We start from the raw sequence: 26,516 nt of genomic DNA, 5'->3' as shown, positions 1-26,516 counted from the left end.
TAGAGATTTCTGAGTATTTTCTCTGTAGATGATCATTTCATCTACATATAAAGACTTTGCTTCTGCCGTGCCAATCCTATCCTAATTGTGTCATTTTATTGCCAGACTATTTTGGTTTAGACCTATGTTTCAAAGTCTAATGGACAGATGAAGAGTAGGCATATATGCCCTTGTTCCCCACTTTAGGGAGAAAGCATTGTATCATCTCCATTCACAGAAGGAGTTTTTGTTGGAAGTATGGAGTACATGTCTTTGATCTGTGGAGAAGGTTCTGTTCTACTTCTAGTCTCCTGATAGTTTTTACCATGAACAGCTGTAGAATTTAGTCCAATACTCTTCCTCCAACTAGTGACAGGATCATATGGCTTTCTCCCTTCCTCTGTTAAAATGATGACTTTTGGGGGTGGATCTTCCAATGCTGAACCAACACTGCCATCCCTATAATAAAACCACTTTCCACATACTGCCAGATCTGACTTCTAAGAGTTTGTTTTGTTTAACAAATTTCTATCTATGTTCATACATTTTTCTTCTATTATCTTTATCCAGTTTTAGGATTAGCACAATGTTGAGTTCCTAAAATGAGGGGAGAAGTGTTCCTTCTTTTTTCTGCTTTAAATGTTTGATATAATTTATCAGTTAAAATGTTTATGAGCCTGCTGTTGTCATACAGGTAGGTTTTCAAGCTAGGAATATACTTTCTTTAATAGGTGCTATTCAAATTTTATATTTCCTCCAGAGTTAGTTTCATTAATTTGTCTTCTAAGTTACTTCTTAGAAGTTGTCAAATTTATTTCAAAAAAGATTTTTGTAATATGCTTTCTATATCCTTTTAAATTTTGTAAAATCTATGGTAATGTCTCCTAGATCTTAATATTGTATTTTAAAAAATGTATAATTGATATTGTGTAACAGGAAGAAAAGGTCTAAAAGAGCAGGGGAATTGTGAGGGGTAGGGGAAGGGAAAAAAGAAAAAGGAAAAAATATGAGAAGAGGAAAAAATATGGAAACAAGGTCTTTGCAAATAGGGAAGGGTGGAGGGGGTGAAGGGAGGGCAAGGGAAGGGGAAAAAAATAAGAACCAAAAGAGACTCATGTAATGGTACAAGATCCCAATGATGAATGTAACAGTATTTTATACTGAAAATGTACCAATAAACTTAATGGAAAAAAAAAAAAAGTAAACGCTTCACATTTTAAAGGATCCTAGAGATTTCAAAAATGAATTCAAGGAAACTTTATTTACCTAATATTAATAAACTGACTAAACACTAGTTCTAAAAATTACATGTCCTTAACAACTTACCTCTCAAGATGAACATAATGTCGGGAAAGAACATTTTTAACCAAAAATACAGTCTTTGTAGTAGTCTCTGGACCCATCAATTTGGAAAAATGTAATTTTGCACGAAGAAAATATCCAACAGGCCATAGCCATTCCTAAAAAAGATCATTTAAAATTAAAAAAAAAAAAAAAAAGCTGTGAATATCTAAAATTACAGTACTTAAAAAAATTTAAACTGAAAAATCAGAGAAGAAAATTCTTACGGGTCCTTGATGATAATTGAAACCTCTAGCAAGATTGTAGTTGTCATTGTCTAAGGCATTGTCATAAATTCCACAGTAAACCATATCACTGCAAAATGATTGGAATTTAAGTTAAGTAAAAGATCAGATTCCATATAGGAAGCATTCAAAAAATTTCAGTAGCAAAAGTAAGAGAAATAATCAAATCATTTTGTCCTCCAACCTATAAAATAAATTCAGCATTAGTACATTGTTTAACTTTAAATTAGTACACAGTGAGTTTATAGGATTTTAATATTGTGTTTAGGAATGATTAACAAATGCTTACTGGTTATTATAAAAAAGTATAAAATATTCTGGTATCTTGGCTTTGAGGAGTTAGTGTGACACTAAATATTGGTTGGTTTAAAGTCAACTATTTCACTAAGTCTCTAATATATGTATAATAATTAAAATATTCATACAATTTTTTATTTTTGGTACCGGGGATTGAACTCCAGACCTTGCGCTTGTGAGGCAGGAAGCGGAACCACTGAGCTAAATCCTTGGCCCTTTTTTGGTTTTTTGAGACAGGGTTTTGCTATGTAGTTCAGGCTAGCTTTGAACTTGCAGTGGTCCTTCTGCCTCAGCCTAATCATGTATTACTTTTATAATCAGATAAGGCACTAGAAAATATTCAGGACATACTAGTTTCATAAAGTTAAAAACTTTAATCGATTACTAAATATAGGCAAACCAGAGGCATTTGGAACACTGATACTTAATGAAGATAAAGATGTTTAAATGCAACAAGAGATATTATTTGTAAACAAAAATTAATGGCTGATGTCAATGGACTTGGATTAAATATAATATCAATAATATTCTTATACTATATTCCAACTTACTCTGGATCTAAGGTTTTCATGCCTAGGGGACCCAGCAATTTTTTTTCTGCAATCTCCAAAGCTTTCCATGCTTTTTCTGCAGTAAAGAGCTCAGGTGCCTAATAAATGTCAAAAACAAATATACAAACTTTTAAAAATCATGGAAGAATTAATTCCCATCCACACAAATTAATCACAAACTTGGAAAACAATGAAAATTATCTAAAAAACACAACATGGGCCAGAATTTGAGAGCAAATGCCTAATGAAATCTAAATGTATAAGGCTGACTTGAAAGCACTCTTCCTAGTCTTAGAAGTTGAGAAAGCATGTAAAGGTGTTTTATTTCCTTATGTCATTTAAAGTCATATAACAGATCTAAAAAAAAAAATACTGCCATGGCTATAATGAAGGTAGAACTCACTTAAAACATTTAATTCATTCTTTAGAAGATTTATAAGTATTTTAGGTATATCTGAGACTGTTTTTCTGTTTTTTTTTTTTCTTTTTTCTTTTGGGGCCATAATCAAATACTACAGACCTGCATTTCAATAGCATGAATAGTTACTTATGGAGGAGAGGAGTTGGCATTCATTTTAATGGTTCACCAAAAGTCTGCATTAATTTAATTAAATTAATTAATTTATTTTGGGTACCAGGAATCGAACTCAGGACTTTGTGCTTGCCAGGCAAGTGCAGTGCCACTGAGCTACATCCCCAGCTCCAGTCTGCATTAATTTTTTTTTTTTGGTACCAGGGATCGAACTCAGGTCCTTGCGTTTGTCGGGCAGGTGGAGGAACCACTGAGCTAAATCCCCAGCCCTAGTCTGCATTAATTTTAATGGTTAAATGAAATCAAAGGCACACTGAGCCAAAGTTACTTTCATGTGCCTTTGGGTTTTCCATTGTACTATGATTTATAACACTATTTTTAGTAATTTTTTTTTTTTGGTGCTAGGGATCAATCCCAGGGCATTGTAACATGCCAGGCAAACAAGCTCTCTACCACTAGGCTATTTTCCCACATGTTTAGTAATCTTTTGACAAAGTGGAAACAGCTAGACAGGCATGGACTAATACAAATGTTTATTTTACTGCTTTTATAGTTTATTGTTAGGCTAAGTGGAGACTTAAAAAGGAGAATTTAGAATTCTTGGCTGGACGAACTAATTAGAGCAATACAACAAAGAACACAAAAGTGAATTTAAGCTACTCATAGTTCACTAGTTTATAGAGCTTTCCACTTCATCTCTCAAGGCACTAGTTGTATGCAGCACAGGCGTCTGGAGATACAGTTGCCCTCAGCTTTCTGGGCAGCTGGGGTGGTAGTGGCTAACTGCAGTAATGAGATCTGGCACAAGCAATCTAATTCAGTTGGTCCAGCATGCTGTATAAATGTCATTTTCTACATATACTATAATGTGAAAAAACATCAGGAAGCACTTCATTAATCATCATTCATTTTCTATTTCTTGATACTGAATGGTACTGGTTAAAGATGATATGTATACCTTATTAGAGAAGACTATACAAAATTCGTATGCAATATCTCTTTATAGTTAGATGAATTTGAAAAAAATAGGTAAAATTTTATGGACTTTGAAAGTAACAAATCTCTTACCACAACCATTGCTATGGTAAAGTTAGGCCTGAGCTGGTAGTCACACCAAGGACTTGAAGCTCCGTAACTATCTTTGTATATGCCCCGTTTGTGAACTAAATTCGGATGCTTCTCATTTGGATCTGAAGGGTCTTCTGAAACATGAAACAGCTTTTCAAAATTGTCTTGTATTTTCCTGTTCCATTCATCATATGAGACTGCTACAACCTTCCCTGAAAAATGATAAAAGAGATGGCAATTTAGACATTCAAAGCAATTTAAACATTTAGTTATAGCTAAAGGCATATTTAGTTTACTTATTTTTATCTACTAAATACATTTTCCACTTTTTGAAAATGTGGCTAGTCTGAATTGGGATTGCTAAAAGTGAAAAATATTCACTGGATTTTGAAGACGTAGTACCTCCCTCATGGAATGTAAATGAATCCAGAATAATTTTTTTCTTTTTGGTACTGGGGATTGAACTCAGGACCTTGTATTTGTGAGACAGCCACAGTGCCACTGAGCTAAATCCCTGGCTCTTCAGAATAATTTTATATTGCTTACATGTTTAACAATATTTTGTATTGTTCAATAAAATACTGATTTAAATAAAATGTCTTATAATTAATTTCACCTGTTTCTTTTTACTTTTTTCAAATGTGAGTGCTAGAAAATTTAAAATTATGTATGAAGCGCAAATATTTCCATTGGACAATACTCTTCTAGAAAAAGATCTAAAAATTTAAAAATTATTCGTGGAAAAAACTGGGCATGGTGGTACACACCTGTAATCCTAGCACTCAGGAGGCTGAGGCAGGAGGACTGCTGTGAGTTCACAGCCAGCCTGAGCTACAAAGGGAATCTTATCTAAAAGAAAAAAATCATAGAAACTCAACTTACAGTAATACTGAGGAAAAACGAGCACAATAAGGTTATAACTATGGCATTTTTATCTCAGTTTAAATATAAAAATATGGTTAGTAACCAGGTCTGTTACCATTTCTATGCTAGTAAATTATTTTTCTTTTCCTCTTAAAATTTAAAGTTTTCTAATATTAGTTGACACAATCATATGCTGATTACATAGGTTAAGAATACAGAGAGTACATTAGAAATTTCTTTGTAAACAACCAAACAAATAGCTTACCATGCCTTTTTATTCTAACTTCATGATAAGGGAAAATATGTTTTTTTGATAATTCCAGCAACCAGCGAACAGCAGATTTACAAAGGCCTACAATTTCCACAGCAGACCCATCTCTAAAATTAAAAATAAATTTTATTTTATGAACTGGACTCATTTAAGCATTATTTAAAAAGTCATTCTGATTGGGCTTGGTGGTGCCTGTAATCCCAGAAGCTCAGGTGGCTGAGGGAGGAAGAGCACAAATTGGATGCCAGCCTAGCTAGGCAACTTAGGGAGGGAGACCTTATCTTAAAATGAAGGGGTATAGCTCAGTGCAAAGGCCCTGGGTTAAATTCCTAGTACCACATACACACACAAACAAAAGGGCACTGAATAATGAATATTATAACATGAATTGTACAAACAACTACCACCAGAAAATCTTTAACTTGTAAGGAATACGCAGTATACCTTATAAGCAATCTCATTTATTACTGTTTTGCTACTGTTTATTTTCCTAACATTTTTAGAAGCTCATTTTTAAGGAAAATAAAAATACAAAATCTAAACAGGTTTTTAGAAGAATTTTCAAAGTATATAAATACAGCAACTTTTTTTGTTTTGATGTTCTATGGATCAATCCCAAGGCCTCACACATGTTAGATAAGTGCTGTTCCACTGAGCTACACTCCAAGTCTTATAGCAACTATTAACTGGTTTTTGAATAACTCTAAGTGAAGATACAATTTTGAATAGGAAAATAGCTTCTTAGATTAATATAGCATCAGAAGGTATTTGCTGATAGCTTCTGAAATTATAAAAAGAAAAACTCCTAAATGACAAATTCTGGGATAAATGATAAAAATTAGGGAGAAAAAGTTCAAGAAAAGATTTTGCAAAAAACAGAACAACAGTTTACAAAAGACAGGCATAATGAAATGTTTACACTGAAATGAATTCAGTGTAAGAACATGTCTTAATCATTGGGATGAGGAATCATACAACTCTCCTTTGAGGGGCTTGGAGAGACTCAAACCATGAGAACTTCCAGAAGAGAACAGACAGCTTTGCTTGATGATTGATACCAAGAGGAATATGTGTTTTTTTTTGTTTTTTTTTGTTTTTGGTACCAGAGATCGACTCGGGACCTTGCAGTTGTGAGGCAGGCAGTAAAACCATTGAGCTAAATCCCCAGCCCAGGAATGTGTGTTTTTACAAAGGGAAGTGGAGGGAATAAATGGAAAAGGAAGTGGAAGAGAAGGAGAAAAGCAGATTATGATTGATTTAATATAAAGAATTCATGGTTAATAGAGTAAAAGATTCCACAGGTATGAGTTTTCTTTAACATGAATGTGATAAATTTAAAGGGTATAATTAAACTATTAAACTACCTTGGAGTGGCTGGAATTCCTCTGTTTCTAGCTCTATCACTTTCTCCCATTTTATCCATCCATGTGCCACAATTGAAGCGATTTCCGCCATAAACAAACCCTGTTTCTTCATCAATCCCTGCAGTTATATTAAAACCTAAAAAAGTAAAATAAAACATTTATAAAATAAAATGTTTTATAACATATATAGTATATAAAAGTAAATATTTCATTTAAAACATTTACAGAAGTGTAAAAGGACATAATAAACCAGGACAACTACTCTGAAGATCAATTTGGTAATAATACTGTATGAGTTGAAGATGTGTATATTCAACCATATACTAATTTCATTTATCTTTACATAAACTCTAAAGAAACTCTTACCTATGTCCACATGGAGATGTGTATAAGAATATTCATTGTAACACTGTTTATATTAGGAAAAAATAATAGCTCAGTAGTGAATGAACATTGCTGTCTATACACTGGGAAACTCATATAATATACAACTCTCACATGGATTTGCATGTGTCAAAATCGATGCACTACCAAGACAAAATGATTCAACAAGTTGTAAAAGGATATGTATAATAAGGAATCTTTTATTTTTATTTTTTATTAAAAAAACTTTTTTTTGGTACCAGGGATTGAACTCGGGACCTTGCACTTGCAAGGCAGGCAGCAGGACCACTGAGCTAAATCCTTGGCCCTATTTAACTATGCCTGCCTTTATGGCTATGTCTAATATGTATTTATGTAGATTAAAAATATATATACAATAGTTTATGCACAATATATATTATGCAGTAGTACACGGAGTAAATACTACATAATATACTACATGTAATTTTTATACACTAAAACGCTTATGCACATAAAGTATAAAAACAACATGCAAATAGTAAGCCTGGCCAGGTGTGGTGGTGGACACCTGTAATCCCAGTACTTGGGAGGCTGAGGCAGGAGGATGACCATGAGTTTGAGGCCAGCCTGGACTACACAGTGAGTTCAAGTCCATCCTGAAATACATAGTAAGACCCTGTCCCCTCACCCCCTAAAGAGTAAGCCTTATTATACGATAGTCATTAATTCTAGAAAAGGAAAAAAAAAATGAAGCTTTTGATAAATTTTATATAGTCTTTTTCAAACTAAAATGAAAATATGTGAAGAAAACATAGTCAAATATTAATACCTGTTTAATTTCAGTACTAGGCTCAAAAGTAAAATTTATATTACATCCTATAAGTTGAAATATTTCAGTTAAAAAATTAAAATAATTCAGAGATGTCACAAAAAGTTTTTAAATATAAAATCTATTTCTATTGACTTCTTTTAGTGAGAATAACATGTATCAGTGATTGCTGCCAGATAACTTGGGTTAATATATGTATGTTACAACCATAAATAATAAATTAACAACTTTTGATTACTACATGAAATATAATTTAGAACATACAAGCAAGAATTTCACAAGTCTACATTAATATTTGCCAATGAGATCATGAGTTACCTACAATGGCTTGAATAGATCACTTCAAAAAAACTTACTACTTTGTGTATTAAAATGTCATTACAGGGCTGGGGATTTAGCTCAGTGGTTTCACTGCCTGCCTTGCAAGCACAAGGTCCTGAGTTTGATCCCTGGTATCCCCCCCCCAAAAAAAGTCATTATACTAATAAAAAGAGCATAAAAAGTCCACAATCCTATTACAAGAAATAGCTTACACACTTCCTTATAGTCTTTCACACAGTAATATTTCCATAAATATTATTTATATATTATTTTATTTTGTGTATTTGATACACACAGTATTTATAGTCATATGCATAATTTGTAGTCACTACAGAAGTTTTTCATTCTGGTCAATATTAAACACTTCCTGCTAGATGTAAGGGTTGTTCTCTTATGTAGTTATAAGCAATCTTATGATCAACATTTTTTTGTAGTATGAATTTTGTGGATTTTAGATTATTTTTTACGTTAGATACACACAAGTGGAATAAATTCATAAACAAAAATATAAATATTTTATAAGTCACAAAACATTTCTAAAACTGCTTTCAAAATGGAATGAATTAGCTGGGTACAGTATTCAATGCCTATAATCCCAACTCCTTAACAGCTGTGGTAGGAGGATCCCAACTTCAAAGCCAGTCTAGACAGCTTAAATTTTGTTTTTGAGACAGGATCTCTCTGTGTAGTCCAGGCTGGTCTTGAACTTCCAGCAATCCTCTAGCCTCAGACTCCTGAGTGATCAGATTACAGGCATGCACCACCACACCTGCCAGTCTAGACCATTTAGAGAGATCCTGTCTGAAAATAAAAAAGGGACAGGGATGAAGCTCAGTGGCAGAGCACTTGCCTAATACAAGGTCCTTGGTTCAACCCCACTACTGCAAAATAACCTAAAAACTAAAAAACAAAAACCACACACAAAGGCCCGAATCAATTTCTAATGCCAACACAATATATGAATACCTCTCAAAACTAAAGCTGTTACAACTACAGAAAACAATCTAAAAATTCATTTGGAACCAGAAGAGACCTAGAATAGGAAAAGAAATTCTAGGCAACAAAGACAAGGTAGGGGGTATCACAATCCCCAACTTGAAACTATACTACAAAGCTACTGTGATAAAAACAGCATGGTACTGGAAAAGACACAGACCCAAGGATCAATGGAACAGATTATAAGATTCAGAAACAATTCCAGACACACTCAATTTTAATATATGTGCTGCCGAAGAGAGCACAACCCCAGACATACTCAGCTACCTCATCTTTGATAATGGAGCCAAACATCCTCAGTGGAGGAAAGATAGCCTCTTTAATAAATGGTACTGGGCCGCCATCCCAAGCTCCTAGGGCAGAGAAGCTGAGCCAGTCCCAGCACCCAGAAGGAAGCTCCCCCACCACCATCCCAAGTTCCTAGGGCAGAGAAGGTGAGCCAGTCCCAGCACCCGGAAGGAAGCTCCTCTGCCACCATCCCAAGCTCCTAGGGCAGAGAAGCTGAGCCAGTCCCTGAACCCGGAAGGAAGCTCCCCCGCCGCCATCCGAAGCTCCTAGGTCAGAGAAGGTGAGCTGTGTGGGCACCAGAAGTACCTCCCTCCCCCCGTGGAAATAAACAAGTCTCAAAAACAGACTTTCGGATTACCTACAGCAATCCCAAAGGGAAATGAGACGGAACACTCTGATACTCAACCACCTGGACACTCTGAACTGGCAACAAAAGAGAATCTGGGAAAAATGAAATCAGAAATAATTTCTCAGATAACAGCAAAGATTTTGCTCATGGTGCAAGACATGATTAATAAATCTAGAGAGGACACAGATGAAAAAATAGAGGATCTGAGGAACATGATGGAATCCCAACATAGGAAACAAATGGAATCCATAAAACAGATACAAACAGATTTCCAAGAGATTAAAAACTCCATCGAAAGTCTGCAAAGTAGAATGAACCAATGTGAGGACAGAATTTCAGATACAGAAGAAAAATTGCAATTAGTGACCAGGAAAAGAAAAACTGCTTTAAAATTGTAAAGGAACATGAGTAATTAATCCAGCAGCTGCTAGACAATGCAAAGAATAACATAAGGCTGATTGGAGTCAATGAAGAAAGAGGAGAGAGTGCAGATGACATAAAAAAATCTCTTCACAGAAGTGATGGCAGAGAAAAGAACTTGACATACAGATAAGTGAGGCATACAGGACTCCAGCTAGCCTTAATCAAAAAAAAAAAATCTACACAAAGGCATGTAATAGTTAGGATACCAGAAATCCAACAGAAGAACAAAATTCTACAGCAGTGAGAGAAAAGAAACAAATCACATACAAAGGAAAGCCCATCAGAATCAAAGCAGACCTCTCAATGCAAACCCTTAAGGCAAGAAGAACTTGGAGTGATGTATTTCAAGCCCTAAAGGAAAACAGCCTCCAACCCAGATTGATGTACCCTGCAAAACTATCTTTCAAAGTTGATGGAGAAATAAGATACTTTCATTACAAAGAGCACCTCAGGAAATTCATGAATACCAAACTGGCACTCCAAAAAATTTTAGACAATACCCTAGGAAAAGACAATGAGGATCACAACCCCAGGAAACCCAGCAGAATGAATCCACTGGGTGTGACAAATTAAACGCAAAGGGGGGAGAATCCAACAAAAAGAAAAAGTCATGACAAGGCTTTTAAAACTTTTAACTTCATCTCCCTAATGAGTGTATAATTCAATCTTATTATTGGACTGATTAGTATTTTTCTGATTCTAGAGTTGCACACCATTCCTTGTGCTATACTGGCTATTTATCATCTTCTTATGTCTACATTTTAATTGGGTTGTCTATTAATGAGCTCTAAGAATTCTTTGTATATTCTGCTCATAGTTTGTATCCATTGTAAATATAGTCTGTTTAAGGACTACTTTTCATTTCAACGATGTCATTTAAAGTTCTAAATTTTGATGGAATGTCTTTATCAATTTTTTTTCTTTTATACATCATGTTTTTTGTATGCTAGGTAGTTCTTGCCTACCCTGAATTCATAAATATTTTCCCTTATAATTTCTTCTTAAAAGTTTTATACTTTTAGGGTTTCTTATTTAGGTTCATAGATCCCTTCACGTTATTTTCATGTATGGAAAAAAAGGGTTGAGGTTAATTTTTTATATACGGATACCAGGTGTTCTAGTGCCGTTTGCTGAAAACACTATCTCTTCCTCGGCTCTTGAATTGAGTTTATATTCTATAAAATGCTAATGTTAAATAATCTTTCAAAACTCAGTGGACCATATATGTGTGGTTCTATTTCTAGATTCTCTGTTTTATTCAAATGATCTAATATGTCTTTCTTTACACCAACACTGCCTTGATGACTGTAGCTTTAGAAGAAGTCTTAAAATTAGGTACTAAATGTCTTCCAACACTGTTTTTTTTTTTTTAACATTTCTAGGTCCATTGTACTCCTACATAACTTTTAAATTTCAATATTCAATTCTTCATTTATAGCAAGTATACACAGACCTGAATTTTTATATATACCTTGTTTTTTCTAATCCTGATAAATTCAAGTACAAGTTCTAGGGGCTCCTAGAGATTTCTTAGTGTTTTCTCTATAGATGATCATTTCATCTACATATAAAGATTTTGCTTCTACCTTGCCAATACTATCCTAATTGTGTCATTTTATGGCCAGACTATTTTGGTGGGGCCTAGGTTTCAAAGTTTAATGGACACTTAAAGAGTAAGGATATATCTCCCCTTGTTCCTCACCTTAAGGAGAAAGCATTGTATCTTCTCCATTCATATAAGGCAATCTCACTGGAAGTATGGCGTACATGTCTTTAATCTGTTGAGAAGGGTCTATTCTACTTCTGGTCTCCTGATAGCTTTTATCATGAACAGCTGTAGAATTTAGTCCAATACTTTTCATCCAACTAGTGACAGGGTCATATGGCTTTTTCCTTTCCTCTGTTAAAATGATGACTTTTGGGGGTGGATCTTCCAATGCTGAACCAACACTGCCATCACTATAACAAAGCCACTTTCTACATACTGCCAGATCTGACTTCTAAGAGTTTGTTTTGTTAAACAAATTTCTCTCTATGTTCATATTTTTTTCTTCTATTATCTTTATCCAGTTTTAGGATTAGCACAATGTTGAGTTCCTAAAATGAGGGGAGAAGGGTTTCTTCTTTTTTCTGCTTTAAATGTTTGATATAATTTGTCAGTTAAAATGTATATGAGCCTGCTGTTGTCATATAGGTAGGTTTTCAAGCTAGGAATATACTTTCTTTAATAGGTGCTATTCAAATTTTAGATTTCCTCCAGAGTTAGTTTCATTAATTTGTCTTCCAAGGTACTTCTTAGAAGTTGTCAAATTTATTTCAAAACAGATTTTTGAAATATGCTTTCTATATCCTTTTAAATTCTGTAAAATCTGTGGTAATGTCTCCTAGATCTTGATATTGTAATTTAAAAAATGTATAATTGATATTGTGTAACAGGAAGTAAAGGTCTAAAGGAGCAGGTGAAGTGGGAGGGGTAGGGGAAAGGAAAAAAGGGAAAAGAAAAAATATGAGAAAAGGAAAAAAATGGAAACAAAGCCTTTGCAAATAGGGAAGGGTGGAGGGGGTGAAGGGAGGGCAAGGGAAGGGGTAAAAAAAAGAACCAAGAAACTCATGTAATGGTACAAGATCCCAATGATGAATGTAACTGTATTTTATACTGAAAATGTACTAATAAACTTAATGGGGGGGAAAAAAAGATTAATGGTGATGATGAAGATGATAAAATAAATAAATAAATAAATGGTACTGGAAAAAAATAAATGGTACTAGGTTTCAACTGGGCAAAGATTAAAACTAGATCCATATCTTTCACCATGCACTAAACTAAAATTGAAATGGATCAAAGATCTAAATATTAAAATAGAAACACTAAACCTGCTGGAAGATAGGTTAGGCAGAACTCTTAAATATATTGGTTTAGGAAAAGACTATCAACAAAACCTCAGTCACGTGGCAACTAGCACAAAGAATCAACAACTGGGATCTTATCCCATCAAAAAGCTTTTGAGGGCCAGGGATTTAGCTCTGTGGTTCTGCTGCCTGCCTCGCAAGCACAAGGTCCCAAGTTTGATCCATGGTACCAAAAAAAAAAGCTTTTGAACAGCAAGAGAAATCACCAACAGAGTGAAGAGACAACCCACAACGTGGGAAAAAATTTTTATCAGCAGTTCCTCAAAGAACTAATATTTAGAATATATAAAGAACCCAAAAAATCATACCCTCAAATTTGAAGACCCAATCTAGAAATAGGCATATAAAATGAACAGACATTTCTCAGATGAAGAAGTAGAAACAGCAGCCATTCCCCTTCTAGGTATCTACCTGAAAGAGACATAATATTACAGTGATACATGTATACCTATGTTTATAGCAGTACAATTCATAATAACTAAATCTTGGAAGCAGCCTATATGTTCATCAAAAGATGATGGGGTAAAAAAATGTGGTATCTACACACAATGGAGTACTACTCTGCCATAAAGGATAAACGAGTCATTTGTAGGAAAATGGGTGCACCTTGAAACCGTAATGTTAAGTAAATCAGATATATAAGCTTCCTAATATATAAATAAAATGCAAAATTGGGCTGGGGATGTGGGTCAGTGGTATAGTGTTTGCCTAGCATGTACAAGGCTCTGGGTTTAGGTTCCCAGCACTACAAAAATAAAAAATGTGTACCTTCTATAAATAAAGTGTAAAATAAAAGACAGACAATAGAAAAGAGAAAAAAGTTATTGTAATCCAGCATGGCCAATATATCTAAAAGTGTACTTTGATTTAGTATAATCGTTTTGTTATGTTTTTGGTCTGTTGGTCTGGCAATTAATCTGTGTTTATGATAATTAACCTGATAAAGTCTTAAAATAAATAAATCTGATGAGGGCAAAAAACAAAAACTAAAACTAAAACTGTTATTTTTGTTATTTAATGGGTTGAATGAATCCCTCCTCTCAAATTCATACATTGAAATCACAACCTCACTACATCTGAACATGACCTTATTTGGAAATAAGGCGTTACAAGTTAAAAATGAGGGCACTAAAGTAGCTGATTCAATCTGATTGGTATCCTTATAGGAGAAAATTTGGACCCACATGCACAGAGGGAAGATGATGTGAAGACAAAGGGAGAATGTCATGTGTTTATGAAGATGTCTACATAAAGGAAAGAGAACTAGAACAGATCTTTCTGTGATAGTTAACTGATTGTGTCAACTTGAGTAAGAAACATCCAACTAAATAGGATCAGCACAGTTCTGAGTATGGTTTCAGGGATTTATCAAAGACCCACTCTAGGGCAGGTTGTCACCTGAATGGTATAAAGAGGAAATGAAGAAGGAAGTAATGCTTTTGTTTCTTTGGAGGTGCTCCAGTCTTTGCTTTCAGCCTTGCGGCACAGACCCTTCAGTCTCCTGTTATAAGACTTAAAAAGGACACTACAGTAAGCTCTAGGCCTTTCACTGGATCCTTTGGATCTCCAAATGTGCAGACAGACCTTTTGCATTCTTCTACATCTGACTCTGTGGGTGGCCACTGTAAGCCAATCTTATACATTCTTATATATCTTGGATTAAATCTGTTTCTCTAGTAAGCACTGACTGATACACCTTCCTTCACAACCCTTAGGAGATGCCTAAGTGCTAACTACTCGATTTTGAACTTCTAGTCTCCTGATTGTGAAACAATACATTTCTGTCATTTAAGCCCTCCAGTTTGTGAGACTTTGTTTAACAGTCTCAGCAAGCTCTTATACTTTTTAAAAAAGCTATTAACTAATAGCAGACTTACAGCACTCACTACCCATAAAGTTAGTAAAAGGTAACTGAGAGATTTTCTTTGTGACATGGGGTGGGATGGGATTTCTGAAACAAAACACAGTGAAGGACACTACTGATTAAGTTAAGCTGGGTGGCAAACTGGGAAAAGACATGTGCAAGCTCTAAAATAAACAATGGACAAATTTCTAGAATATACAAGGAACTTCTATAAATCAAAAAGAGGAACAAAGTAATTCCAACAGAAAGATGAATAGAACGTAAAGGCCATGAACAATTTACAGGAAGAAAACTTCCTAAAAGAAGATAATAAACATGTGGATAAATACTTAAATTCATTGCAACAGAACTGCAATGAAAAAGAATTACATGTTACTTTATACTGTGACATTAGTGGATAATGCCAAATGTTGGCAGGCACGTGGGCACATCAAAGCCACTTTGCCTATTAGTGGCATTTTAAACAAGTACAGTAATTATGGAAAAATAAAACTGGTAGCACTTTAAGGACATATGAGTATGGTATGTGTAGTTCTGATGTCTTCCAAGGAAGTGATCACAAAGATCTATGAAGATACCTAAAGGCTGATCAAAATCTTGTTTGTGGTAGCTGAGAGGCAGAAGTGATCTAGGTATCCATCTTTGAATATTTCACATGTACAGCTTCACATTATTCTATGAGGCAGGTTAAAAGACTGGTTACAAACAATGGCGTTGAAAAATCTCAGAAACAGTGCTAAGTGAAAATGAAAAGAAACAGAACTAGCACATTATTCAATTTCTATTTGATAAAACTACATGTGGACTTCTGGTTATGGACAAGCACAAGATTCAACCCCTTTTACGGCCAAGTGGAGAAGATTCCTTTTTCTCTAAGTTCAACAAAGTCCTTGTGTGTAATACAACACACTAGCATAAGAGAAATCTGCAAATGCAAAAAGGGCAGACTGCTAGTAACCTCAAGGTCTGAGGATATCATGATTGTAAATTCTCTGGATTTTCTTTTTATATTGCCTATACATTCAGACTGCACGAGATATGACCATGGAGAAGCAACCTGCAACCTCCAAAAGATGCTAGGAGACAGCTCTAAGAAAAACCTCCATGCTCTAGCCAAAGGACAGGAAAGGTGTACCCCCACAGGACAGAAACCTACCTGTGCCAAACACCAGGGCTGCCCTCTCTCCCTGGAAAGTCAGTGGAAATGAAGTATAAATCTGGACTCCTGCCTCCAACCTGGTGGTAGCAGATGCTAAGGCAGTACTCTCCTCCTTCACTGGTATGATATCAATAGAGACTAGACAGGGAGTCATAACTTCCATTACCAACCTGGTAATAACAGGTGCCCAGGGTAGTGTGGCAGTTAGCATGTAGCCCAGGTGATGTCTTCTCCTCTGTAGGCATGATGTTACCCAAGACTGGGTAGGAGGTATAGAATGCCACCCTCATCCAGTGGAATGAGAGGGATGAGATGGTTTGAGAGAGGCTCTCCTCTCCTGCTAGAAAGTCATCAGCAGAGACAGTATAGACTCTGGACATCCATGCCTTGCCCATTAGGGACACAGGTGTCTCTCACTATCCCAGCTGGACATTTTGAAAAAGATCCGGAGAGAAGGAAGGAAAAGGGTGCTTTTGAGGCTGCATAGGAAATTCTGAGTAGACTCTAATTAACCCACATGTGAAATAGATAAGAATTAACACAAAAAATGTTTGAGAATTGAACTACAGTGTGGAATACCACCTAGGTCTTCAAAGTGGCTTCCTAGTAGCCCATAAGTGGAGCAGGAAGGAACAGCATTGCTAAGTATTAAACAGGCTTTGAAAGTACAGCCCACTAAAGTAGGCCAAGAAGGTGTGTGAAACCTAAACAGAGTGACTATGTATTTGGTAAAATAAAAGATTTAACCAGATCCTTTGGCCAACACAGTGTCCAAAGGAATAGGAAACATGAAAACTTACTTGTCATGGCAAGAATTACAAAAAAAATCACAACTTGAATGAGAAAAGGCACTTAATAGATCACAGCAATAAAGACTCAGATGTTTGGAAATATCTGACAAGTTTTAAAGAAACTATTATTAAAATGTATTAAAGAGCAATGAAGTTTTGCAGAAGTAGAAAACTCCACCTTAAAATTCATATATAATCTTCCAGGGACCCTGAAAAGCCAAAACAATCATGAAAAAGAACAAACTTCCAAGACTTATACTTTCTGTTTCCCAAACTACTACACAGCCACAGTAATCAAAACAGAATGTTTGTGGCATAAAGACAGACATATAAACCAATGGAATAGAACAGAGAACCCAGAAATAAACCTTCATATGTAGAGCAGCCCTCCTTTATTCATGGTTTTACTTTCCACACTTTCAGTTACCCATAGTCAACTTTGGTCCAAAAATATTAAATGGGAAATTACAGAAATAAATAATTTATACATTTTAAATATGATTTATTTTATGGCTGTAAGTGTTCTATTTTTATTATAAGTTGTTGTAAATATCTTACAGTGCCTAATTTATAAGTTAAACGTTATCACAGGTATGCATGTGTCAGGGCTGGGGATGTGTCTCAGTAGTATAACACTTGCTTAGCATGTGCCATACCCTGTGTTCAATCCCTTGTACCTTAAAACAAAACAAAACAAAATAAACACAGTGTCTGAGGGTTTGGCACTATCTGGGGTTTCAGATGTCCATTGGGGGTCTAGGTACATATCCTCATAGATAGGTGGGAACTTGTAAATGATCAATTATTTTTGGATATGGGTACTAAGACTATTCAGTGAGGAAAAGACAGGTTCACCCCTTCCCCATGAAAGTGTGCTGAACAAACTGGAAATCCTTATACAAAACAGTGATGTTAGACCATATATAAAAACTAACTTAAAATGGATAAAAGATCTAAATGTAAGAGCTAAAGTTATATAATTTTCAGAGAAAAATACTGGACAAAAGCTTTATGATATACTTGGCCAAAAGCATGGGTAACAAAAAACCAGGTAAATTATTATTATTATTATTATTATTTTTGAATTATCTGATTTTATTTAGCACACCAGTACAACTTATTCTGATAATAAATTGATACGTACAGTTACAAAAAATGTTGGGTGCTAAGAAAAATGCTTCTGTACCTATAAAGTATATGTATAATTTTTTTGTGGTGTGGTACTGGGGATCGAACTCGGGACCTTGCGCTTGCGAGGCAGGTGGCAGAACCTATGTAGAATTTTTAAACAGTTTGACTTAATAACTTCCAAACTCCAGATAAATAAATTAGACTCATCAAAATTAGAAACTTCTGCATCAAAAGATTCTTATAACAGTGAAATGACAATCGAATGTGTAGGAAAAAACTATTTGCAAACCATATCTGAAAAGTGTTTAGCATCTATAATATACAAAGAACCCTATAACCCCCAAACATAAAACTTCTCTAAAGAAATATAAATGTGGTCAAGAAAAGATGCTCAACACCACTAATATCTTTTTTCCCCTCAAAAAGCAGTGGCAAAGTTTATTTGAAAACGTAAAAGTGAAGAGTGAGAGAGAAACTGGCCCTGCAGAGTGAGCTTGAGCTGAGTAAAAGAGGAAAAAGCAAGATAAAAGTACACCCTAGAGGACACAGGGTGGGGAGCATGAGGAAAGCCATGATAACAGCCACAACATTACTAATCTTCAGGAAAATGAAAATCAAAAGCACAATGAGGTATCATCTTAAACTCATCAGGATGGCCACAGAACAAAACAAAACACCAGAAAATCTCTAGTGTTGGAAAGGATGCAGAGAACTAGAATACCTGTGCATTGTTGGTGGGAGTATAAGTGGTGTAGCCATTATGAAAAACATCAGAGAAGTTCCTCAAAACTCTAGAAATAAAATTACCATATGATCTAGCAAGGACACTTCTGGGTATATATCCAAAAGAACTAAAAGCAAGACCTTGAAGAAATATATTCACAGCCGTGTTCACTGTAGCATTATTAAAAAATCAAAAAGGTGGAAGTATACCAAGTATATACTGACAGAAGAATGGATAAAGAAAATGTGGTATACATACAAGCAATGAAAAATTATTTAGCCTTGAAAAAGGGGGAAATTCTGTCACAAATTTAGGCTAAATGAAGTAGATCAGGATAGAAGGACAACTACTATATGATTTTATTCATATGAAATATCTAATGTAGTCAAAATCATAAAAACAAAAAGTAGAAAGGTGTTCACTAAGGGCTGGAGCAGTAGGAAGGGAAGAGGAGAAACTGTTGTTTAATAACATATTGTTTCAGCTTTATAAGATGAAAAAGTTCTAGAGATCTTCTGCACAACAATGTAAATATACTTAACACTACTGAGCTGTACACTTAAAAATGGATATGATGATAAATTCAATTTTAGAATTTTATCTAGGGCTAAAAAAGGAATGAAATTCTGACATATACTATAGCCTGGTTAAATCTTTCTAACAGTATGTTAAATGAAATGTCAGAAACAAGGGATAAACATCCCTTCACTTGAGGTATGCAGTTGCTACAGTTTGGATGTATGTTTCCCTCACCCACCCAATTTCATGTTTTGGAAGCTTGGTACCTAATATGGCAATATTAAGAGGTTAGGCCTAGTGAAAAGTTGTTTGGTCACTGGAGATTCATGAAGTAATAAGTTAGTTTCCACAACAATGGGTGGTTATAAAACAGTGAGTGACCCCTGAATCTCTCTGGTTTCCTTTCTTGCTATATCATCTCTCAATTACATGTGTTCCTACCATTAGGCCATTTGCCGTGGTGTGATGTAGCCAAGGGGGCTCTGGTCACAGGTCAAGCCAACAGGGATGACTGATCTTAGAATTTCAGCCTCTAAAACTGTCAGCTAAATAAATAACTCAGTTTTTCTTTACAAAGTATCCAGCCTTGGGTATTTTGTTATAGCAATAGATATTGAACTGATATACCTGGATAATCAAAATCATGGGACAAAAATTAGAACAGTAATTTCCAAGAGCCAGAGAAAGCTATAATGAGGATTTATTGTTTCCTGGGTAGTTTCCGTTTGGGATGGTAAATAAATTCTGGAGCTGAATAGAGATGGCTGCATAACAATGTGAATATACTTAAAGCCAGTAAATTGTACATTTCCAAATGGCTAAACTGGCAAATTTTTATTACCAAAATTTCTAACATTATTAAAATAATCCTCAGTAATTAAAAACTTCTGGTAATCCAATTTGAAAATGGACAAAAGACAAATATATTTCAGCAAAGAGGGAAAATAGATGGCAAATAAGCATATGAAAAGATGTTTAGCATTAAAGAAATGCAAATAAAAGCCATAATGTATAGTGGTCTGAACAACCATCAGAATAGCTAAGAATTAGTGTGATATGTTAGTTGTGGAGAAACCAGATTGCTCCAGTTTGCTCACAGGATTGTAAAATGGCATAACCACTCTGGAAAATAGTTTGGTATTTCTCATAAAATATGTACTTATTGTAGGACTGTTACATGTTCTTGGACATTTATCTCTGAGAAACAAAAACCTATAAATGGAAAACTCTACATTAAAAAACATTCATTTTACATTCATCAAAACATGGAAACTACCCAAAAGTCCTTCAGTTGATGAATGGTTAAATAATTTTGACATATTCCTAAAAGTGAATATTATTCACCAATAAAAAGTAATCAACTACAGATACAAGTAATAGCTTGGACAAATCTCAAGGGCATTATGCTTAGTGGAAAAAAAAACTCAAAAGAAAATTACATATTATATGATTCAATTTTTATAATATTCTCAGTGACAAAATTATAGAGAAGCAAAACAGATTAGAAGCTACCAGAGACGAGGGTTGGGGGCAGAATGGGAAGCTGTGATATAAAGGGGCACACAAATATCTTTGTGGTGACGGACTGTTTCTGTATCTTGACTGCAATAGAGATTATCTAAAGCTACACATGGGTCAGATTGTACAGAGCTACACACAGAAGTCACCTATCCAGACGCAGATGGATTAATGTAAAAACTGGTGGAAACTGAATAAAGTTTATAATCTCATCAATAGTATCATACTAATGTCAATTTTCTGATTTTGGTATTATACTTCAATTATTTAAGATATTCCTGTTTCAGGAAGCTGGGTGAAGGGTTCATGGAATTCTATACATTATTTTTGAAACTTTCATGAATCTCTAAATGCTTTTAAATTACAAAGGTAAAAAAGCTACACGCACATTAGACAATATATGTTTTACACATCTGTATATGTGTTTACCAAACTAAATACACAGCAAACTCATTAGAATGATTAAGAGGAATGAGAAAAATAAATTACTAGCCTTGGATTGGATGGCAATGACAGTATGTTGTAAAATGAGAAATATGATGAACTCAAAAGAACTTTAAAAACTTTTATCTATTTTTACTTGATATACAAATAAACCTCTTTTACAAACACATATTTCAGGGCCAGGGATTTAGCCCAGTGGTTCCGACGCCTGCCTCACAAGTGCAAGGTCTTGAGTTCGATCCCTGGTACCAAAAAAAAAGCAATGCGCAAACATATATTTCATAGACGCCTACATGACAGAAACAGACAGACCATGGATGAATTCCTACCTATGCCACTTAGTTGCTGTGTGACTGAGCAGGGTACTCTTTAGATTTCTCAGTCAGTAAAAATGGGAACAATACACCTCATTTTCAAAGGTCTTGGGAGTGTTAAATGGGAATAACACAAATAAGGCAGTTAAAACAATGCCTAGCACGTAGTAAGCACTCAATTCATGGCAATAAATATTATAATCATAAACTGCAACCACCAATATCATCCTTTAAATTTGTTGACAAAAGATATAAAATTTTATCTTTCCTCTAGAAACTGAAAAAACACTGTGAGATCAGGAACTATGTTAAAAAAATTTTTTTCTGTGTGGTACTGAATCCAGAGGTGCTCTATCACTGTGCTATATCACCAGGCCTTCTTGTTTCTTATTTTGAGACAAGGTCTTGCTAAGTTGCCTAGACTGGCCTCTGACTTGCAATCACCTTCCTGAGCTCCTGAGTAGCTGGGATTACAGGTGAGTGTTACGCCGGGTGTGTTCATCTTTCCATTGTTATATCCTGAGGTTTTACACACAAGTATCTGTGACATAAATGAATGCTTACAAGGCTTAATTTCATTGTATCAGTACATTTTTACTATGGAGTTAGTTATGTACCTTCGTCCTTCATGTTTCGATCTATCTGTGAACCAGCATTTCTTTCTTGGAACTGTATGCCCTGCATATGTCTTTGCATAGCTTCCTGTATCACTTCAAACAATGGTTGATCCTGTTTGAGACACCATGGATGTTACTTTTGTTAAAAGTTACATTCTTCTTTATAGTACCCCAAATCCCACAATAAAATAATGTGAAAACATACACTTTTGGGGCTGGGGATTTAGCTCAGTGGTTCTGCTATCTGCCTCAAAAGCGCAAGGTCCAGAGTTTGATCCCTGGTACCAAAATAAATAAATAAATAAATAAATAAATAACCAAGGGAAAATAATAAAAAACAAAACAAACAAAAAAAACCCCTACACTTTCCTCTGGATTGGGGTGGCTGGAGAATTGAGTTCCATACATCAAATAGCACAGGATGGCTTATGAATATTTATAGTATTTATAGTTCCATACATCAAATAACACAGTATGGCATATGAATATCAGTAGTTTTAACTATTCAGATATTTGACAGAAAATAATTTGTACTTTTGTTGATATATGAGAATAAATCTAATGAGTTTGTATAGTTTCTGTTAGAGTAATAAATAATAAATAAACCTAGCTTGTCATCTAGCACTTTAATTTTAATTTAGTGTAGCTGTTCTTACTCATTTGCATACATATGTAATGAGGATAAATTATGTAAATTACGTGTAAAAGCGATACTTTTTTTTTTGTATCGAGGATCAAACTTGGGACCTTCAGCTTGCGAGGCAGGCAGCAGCACCACTGAGCTAAATCCCCAGCCCAAAAGTGATACTCTTAAATTTGGGGATCTATGATGACTTCAGAAAATATCCTTAGTAAATATATAGAGTAAGTAATTTTCTTTTATCCTTATAAATAATAAACATTATACTAAGGATGATATATAAGAATAAAAATAATCCTATTTTTAAAAATAAAGCAAAAATTGTCAGAAGCAAAATGTTTATAGAGTCCCATTATACTTAATTATATTTCATTTTAAAAACCTCTAAATAAAATCAAAGCTCTCATAAAAATTCTGGTAATAATTGTAAAGGTTACAAAGCATTTTTAAAATGCTGTGGAATTGTTTTTGACAAACTGTGACAAAATTAGTTATGTACAAAATAAATACCTGCCTGATAACATGAGTCCATATTCATATAACTAAAATGTATCAGTTGACAACAGAAGACAGGTTAAAAAGAACTTATGGTCAAATGTTTTTGTTTTAGTCCTTCATGATATAAACATCATGGGGATACACACACATATACTAGACTGTAATACCCTTTACCCTTGCCCAAAGTCATCCACCAAATAAATTATAACAAAAGCAGGTCAGAAGTAGCAAAAGTGTAATCACTGTACATTCCTGATTGGGAGAAAAAACACTCAAAAATGTTTATCTGCCCTCCACTGTTCGTAAGATAAACTCTGAATTCCCTGGATGGGTTGTCTCTACACTCTTCACAATCTCTCACTCCTCTGCAGGTGTCCTGCACAGGCCAAATTATACCACACAGTACAACCTAATCAGTGCTTTCATCCACTGTGCTTCATTATCCTTTCATCTTTATTATCTTCTGATAACCTGCCTTATTTTGCTTAAAATCCTACTTAACTTGTAAGGCTCAATTTAGGCAAAATTTAGCTACTTTCTGAGACCCACCTAGTAGCTCTCTCTTTTATGAGACTACAAAGCATTTTCTCTACATCTTTTTGCAATGATTATATTTATTCACACTCACCTCTTCTACTATGTTTCATGCTCTTTAGGCAAGGAGCAAGTCTTATCTCTGCAATCTCTCATAGTAACACCAGGTGCTAAATAAATGTTGATATTTGAATAATTCTTAAGATTCAGATTCTTAATTATATTCGTTTTACATTACAAAACAAATCATATTTCAGGAAGAAATTATTTTTACCAGAATACCAGCAGGCAAAGGAGCAGAATCATCTGTTGGGTACATCCTGGAAACTGGGCACTTGAGAATATCTAGTCCGTTTGGGACGATTTTACAGTAATCCTGAATACACTGCAGCCACCACCACACAGCATCCCGGCAATTGTACCTGGCATAAATCCCTTCACCGAGGAGATTGGGAATGAGACCATGCCTCAGAGTGCCAGCAAATGCTAAAATAATATTCCTAAAACAACATAATTAAGTAGATCATTTGAAATGAAACTAAAGAGTTGAAGATAAAAAATGGTTACTTTTGATGACTTTATTTTGGAGGCATTTTAAACCTGCCCTTACTTCTTTATTCATATATTTGTAGATAGTGGTCATAATATAATAGAATAAGAATCCCTAAGACCACATAAATATACCCAGCTCCAGGCCTCTCTGAAGAGCTCCCAGTTTCTTTAAATTCTGCCTAATAAATTTCTTTATGCCTCACATTGACATGTCTTGAAAACTCGTTTTCTGTGAATGAAGTCAGAAGCCTACAACCTACCCCACCAGTGGGGTGAATGCAGGTTCCCCATCTTCACTCTGGAAACCCTCTTGGGAACTACTCCATGACACAGAAGTGGGAAGTGAAAGCCCAGACAACAATCATAATGATCATAAAGCCTAACATTTATAGAATGTTCAGCATCTGGCAGATATTCTAGATATTTAAACAGCATTAGCTCATTAATGCTCACCAAGCTCAATAAGCGAATACTACAACCATTTTACAGAAAGCATGAAAAGAGGAAGTGATTTGTCATTTGATAATCTGGCAACAGAATTAGAAGCTCTCATTATGGCCCAAAGGCCTAATTCTTAACTACTATACTGTGCTGAATGATGATGATCCATTTCCTACTTCTGAGTCAGTCATTTTAGGGACACTTGGGGGAAGAATCAAACATCTTCCTAAATTTTGATAGCCCCATAATTACAACTTAAGACAATTAAAAAAAAGGGCTTATATATTAGGTCAACAGGAAAGAATGTAATTCCTTTTAAATGCCCACTCAGACACCTCAATTTTATTGTTTTTGTTGTTGTTATCTTGAACTCCTGGCAATCCTCCTGGCTGGGATTACAGGTATGCTCTATCACACCCAGCTGACATGGCAATTTTAAAATGACCCCCACCAAAATAAAAATAAAAACAAAAAACTTTTGGCATTTGAAAGGGAAAATTTCAGTTATTCTTCTGATGGCATCAAAATAAGGTGTCATACACAGTAAATGCTTTTTTGCTAAAATTTTCAACCCGCAGAGCAGTGCTTTTGAACTTTAGGCTCAGGTTGCTGATAACTACCTGGAAAACTTGTGAAGACAAGTTTTTGCCTATCAACCCCGCTCTCCCTACCTCAAAGTTTGGATTCAGGGGGTATGCATAGGGACCAAGGATTTGTATTTCTAACAAGTTTTCAGATGATGGTAACAGTACCGCTTTGTGGAATACACAGTGAGAGGCACTGCTGTAGAACTTTGCAATCTCTCATAAATTTGTTTATGTTACTGAGATACAAGAAAACATCACTTTTAGTCTAGAAAACACAAAACTGGAGATTGTAAGGCCTGAAAACAAATAAAAGAAAACCTGAATTATCTTTCTGTACAGGGACAGCAATGCCTTTATTATAAAAGGCATAAAATGGTCACATAATTTTTCTTTATTGAAATAAATTTGTAAATGGTAAAGTTAACCTGATCTTAATATGAAAGACCAGAATTTAGCAACTTCAAAGATTTTCCTCCTTTAAATTCACCTTCTATGATCCTATTAAATGAATATATGAAAAATAAAACAAAAAACACCTAAGGAAAACATACCACTCAAATGTTGTTGATAATAGGTGGATAAGAAAGCAAGTTTGAAGGACATGTGAAAAAAACCACTGGGACATAAACTTGCAGTGCAACTTTTTAGATCTCTTACCTGGCCTCTAAATAGCGTCCAGTAACCAGCAAAAGACCTCTAAGTGCAATAAAAGTATCCCTTCCCCAACAGCGGAAAAGACCAGCAGAAAAATGAGGTAAGCCTAACAGAAAAGACAACAAAATAATATGTTAATCATAACACATGGAAACCTATGAATGCTATTAGTACAAAACGGTCACTCTAAAGCTGGGGTAAAAGGACGGATTACCAGGAGGTGGTAAACCCTTTTAAATTATCTGCAACATGTACTTGTACCCTTAGATGAACTTTTATGGAATAAGGTTCTATAGTCATATCAGATTCTTAAAGGAATATGTGATCTCAAGGAGATTAAGTACCAGCTGCTGAGGTTTTTTTTCTTCCTTTATTTGTGGTTCTAGGGATCAAACCCAGAGTATTACACATGGTAGGCCACGGGGCTATATACCCTTAGTCTTGAGAACCTCTGCTAGAAGGGGATACTTAACTGAATTGACTTGAATGTGCCTTTGTTTGTTTTTTGTTGTTTTTTTTTGGTACTGGGGATCAAACTTGGGACCTTGAGCTTGCG

At 34.9% G+C, this 26,516-nt stretch overlaps 1 protein-coding gene across 4 annotated transcripts in view; it reads right to left on the bottom strand.

The window, feature by feature from the left end:
• Agl (amylo-alpha-1,6-glucosidase and 4-alpha-glucanotransferase) overlaps positions 1-26,516 on the bottom strand; it is a 101,805-nt gene that overhangs the window by 17,698 nt on the left and 57,591 nt on the right. For all 4 annotated transcript variants that reach the window (XM_004869110.4, XM_004869113.4, XM_004869111.4 and 1 more), the window contains exons 25-33: positions 25,964-26,066; positions 24,001-24,226; positions 22,055-22,166; positions 6,513-6,648; positions 5,143-5,255; positions 4,014-4,225; positions 2,414-2,511; positions 1,548-1,635; positions 1,306-1,439 (exon numbers count right to left, since the gene is read on the bottom strand). In XM_004869110.4, coding sequence (XP_004869167.1) covers positions 1,306-1,439; positions 1,548-1,635; positions 2,414-2,511; positions 4,014-4,225; positions 5,143-5,255; positions 6,513-6,648; positions 22,055-22,166; positions 24,001-24,226; positions 25,964-26,066 — 1,222 coding nt within the window. The remainder of the gene's footprint in view (positions 1-1,305; positions 1,440-1,547; positions 1,636-2,413; positions 2,512-4,013; positions 4,226-5,142; positions 5,256-6,512; positions 6,649-22,054; positions 22,167-24,000; positions 24,227-25,963; positions 26,067-26,516) is intronic.

Source organism: Heterocephalus glaber, unplaced genomic scaffold (assembly GCF_053883595.1).
Source record: "Heterocephalus glaber isolate CG9 unplaced genomic scaffold, H.glaber_assembly_v1.0 deba00001442, whole genome shotgun sequence".
Lineage (NCBI taxonomy): Eukaryota > Metazoa > Chordata > Mammalia > Rodentia > Bathyergidae > Heterocephalus > Heterocephalus glaber.
This window is presented reverse-complemented; position numbering and strand designations above follow the sequence as displayed.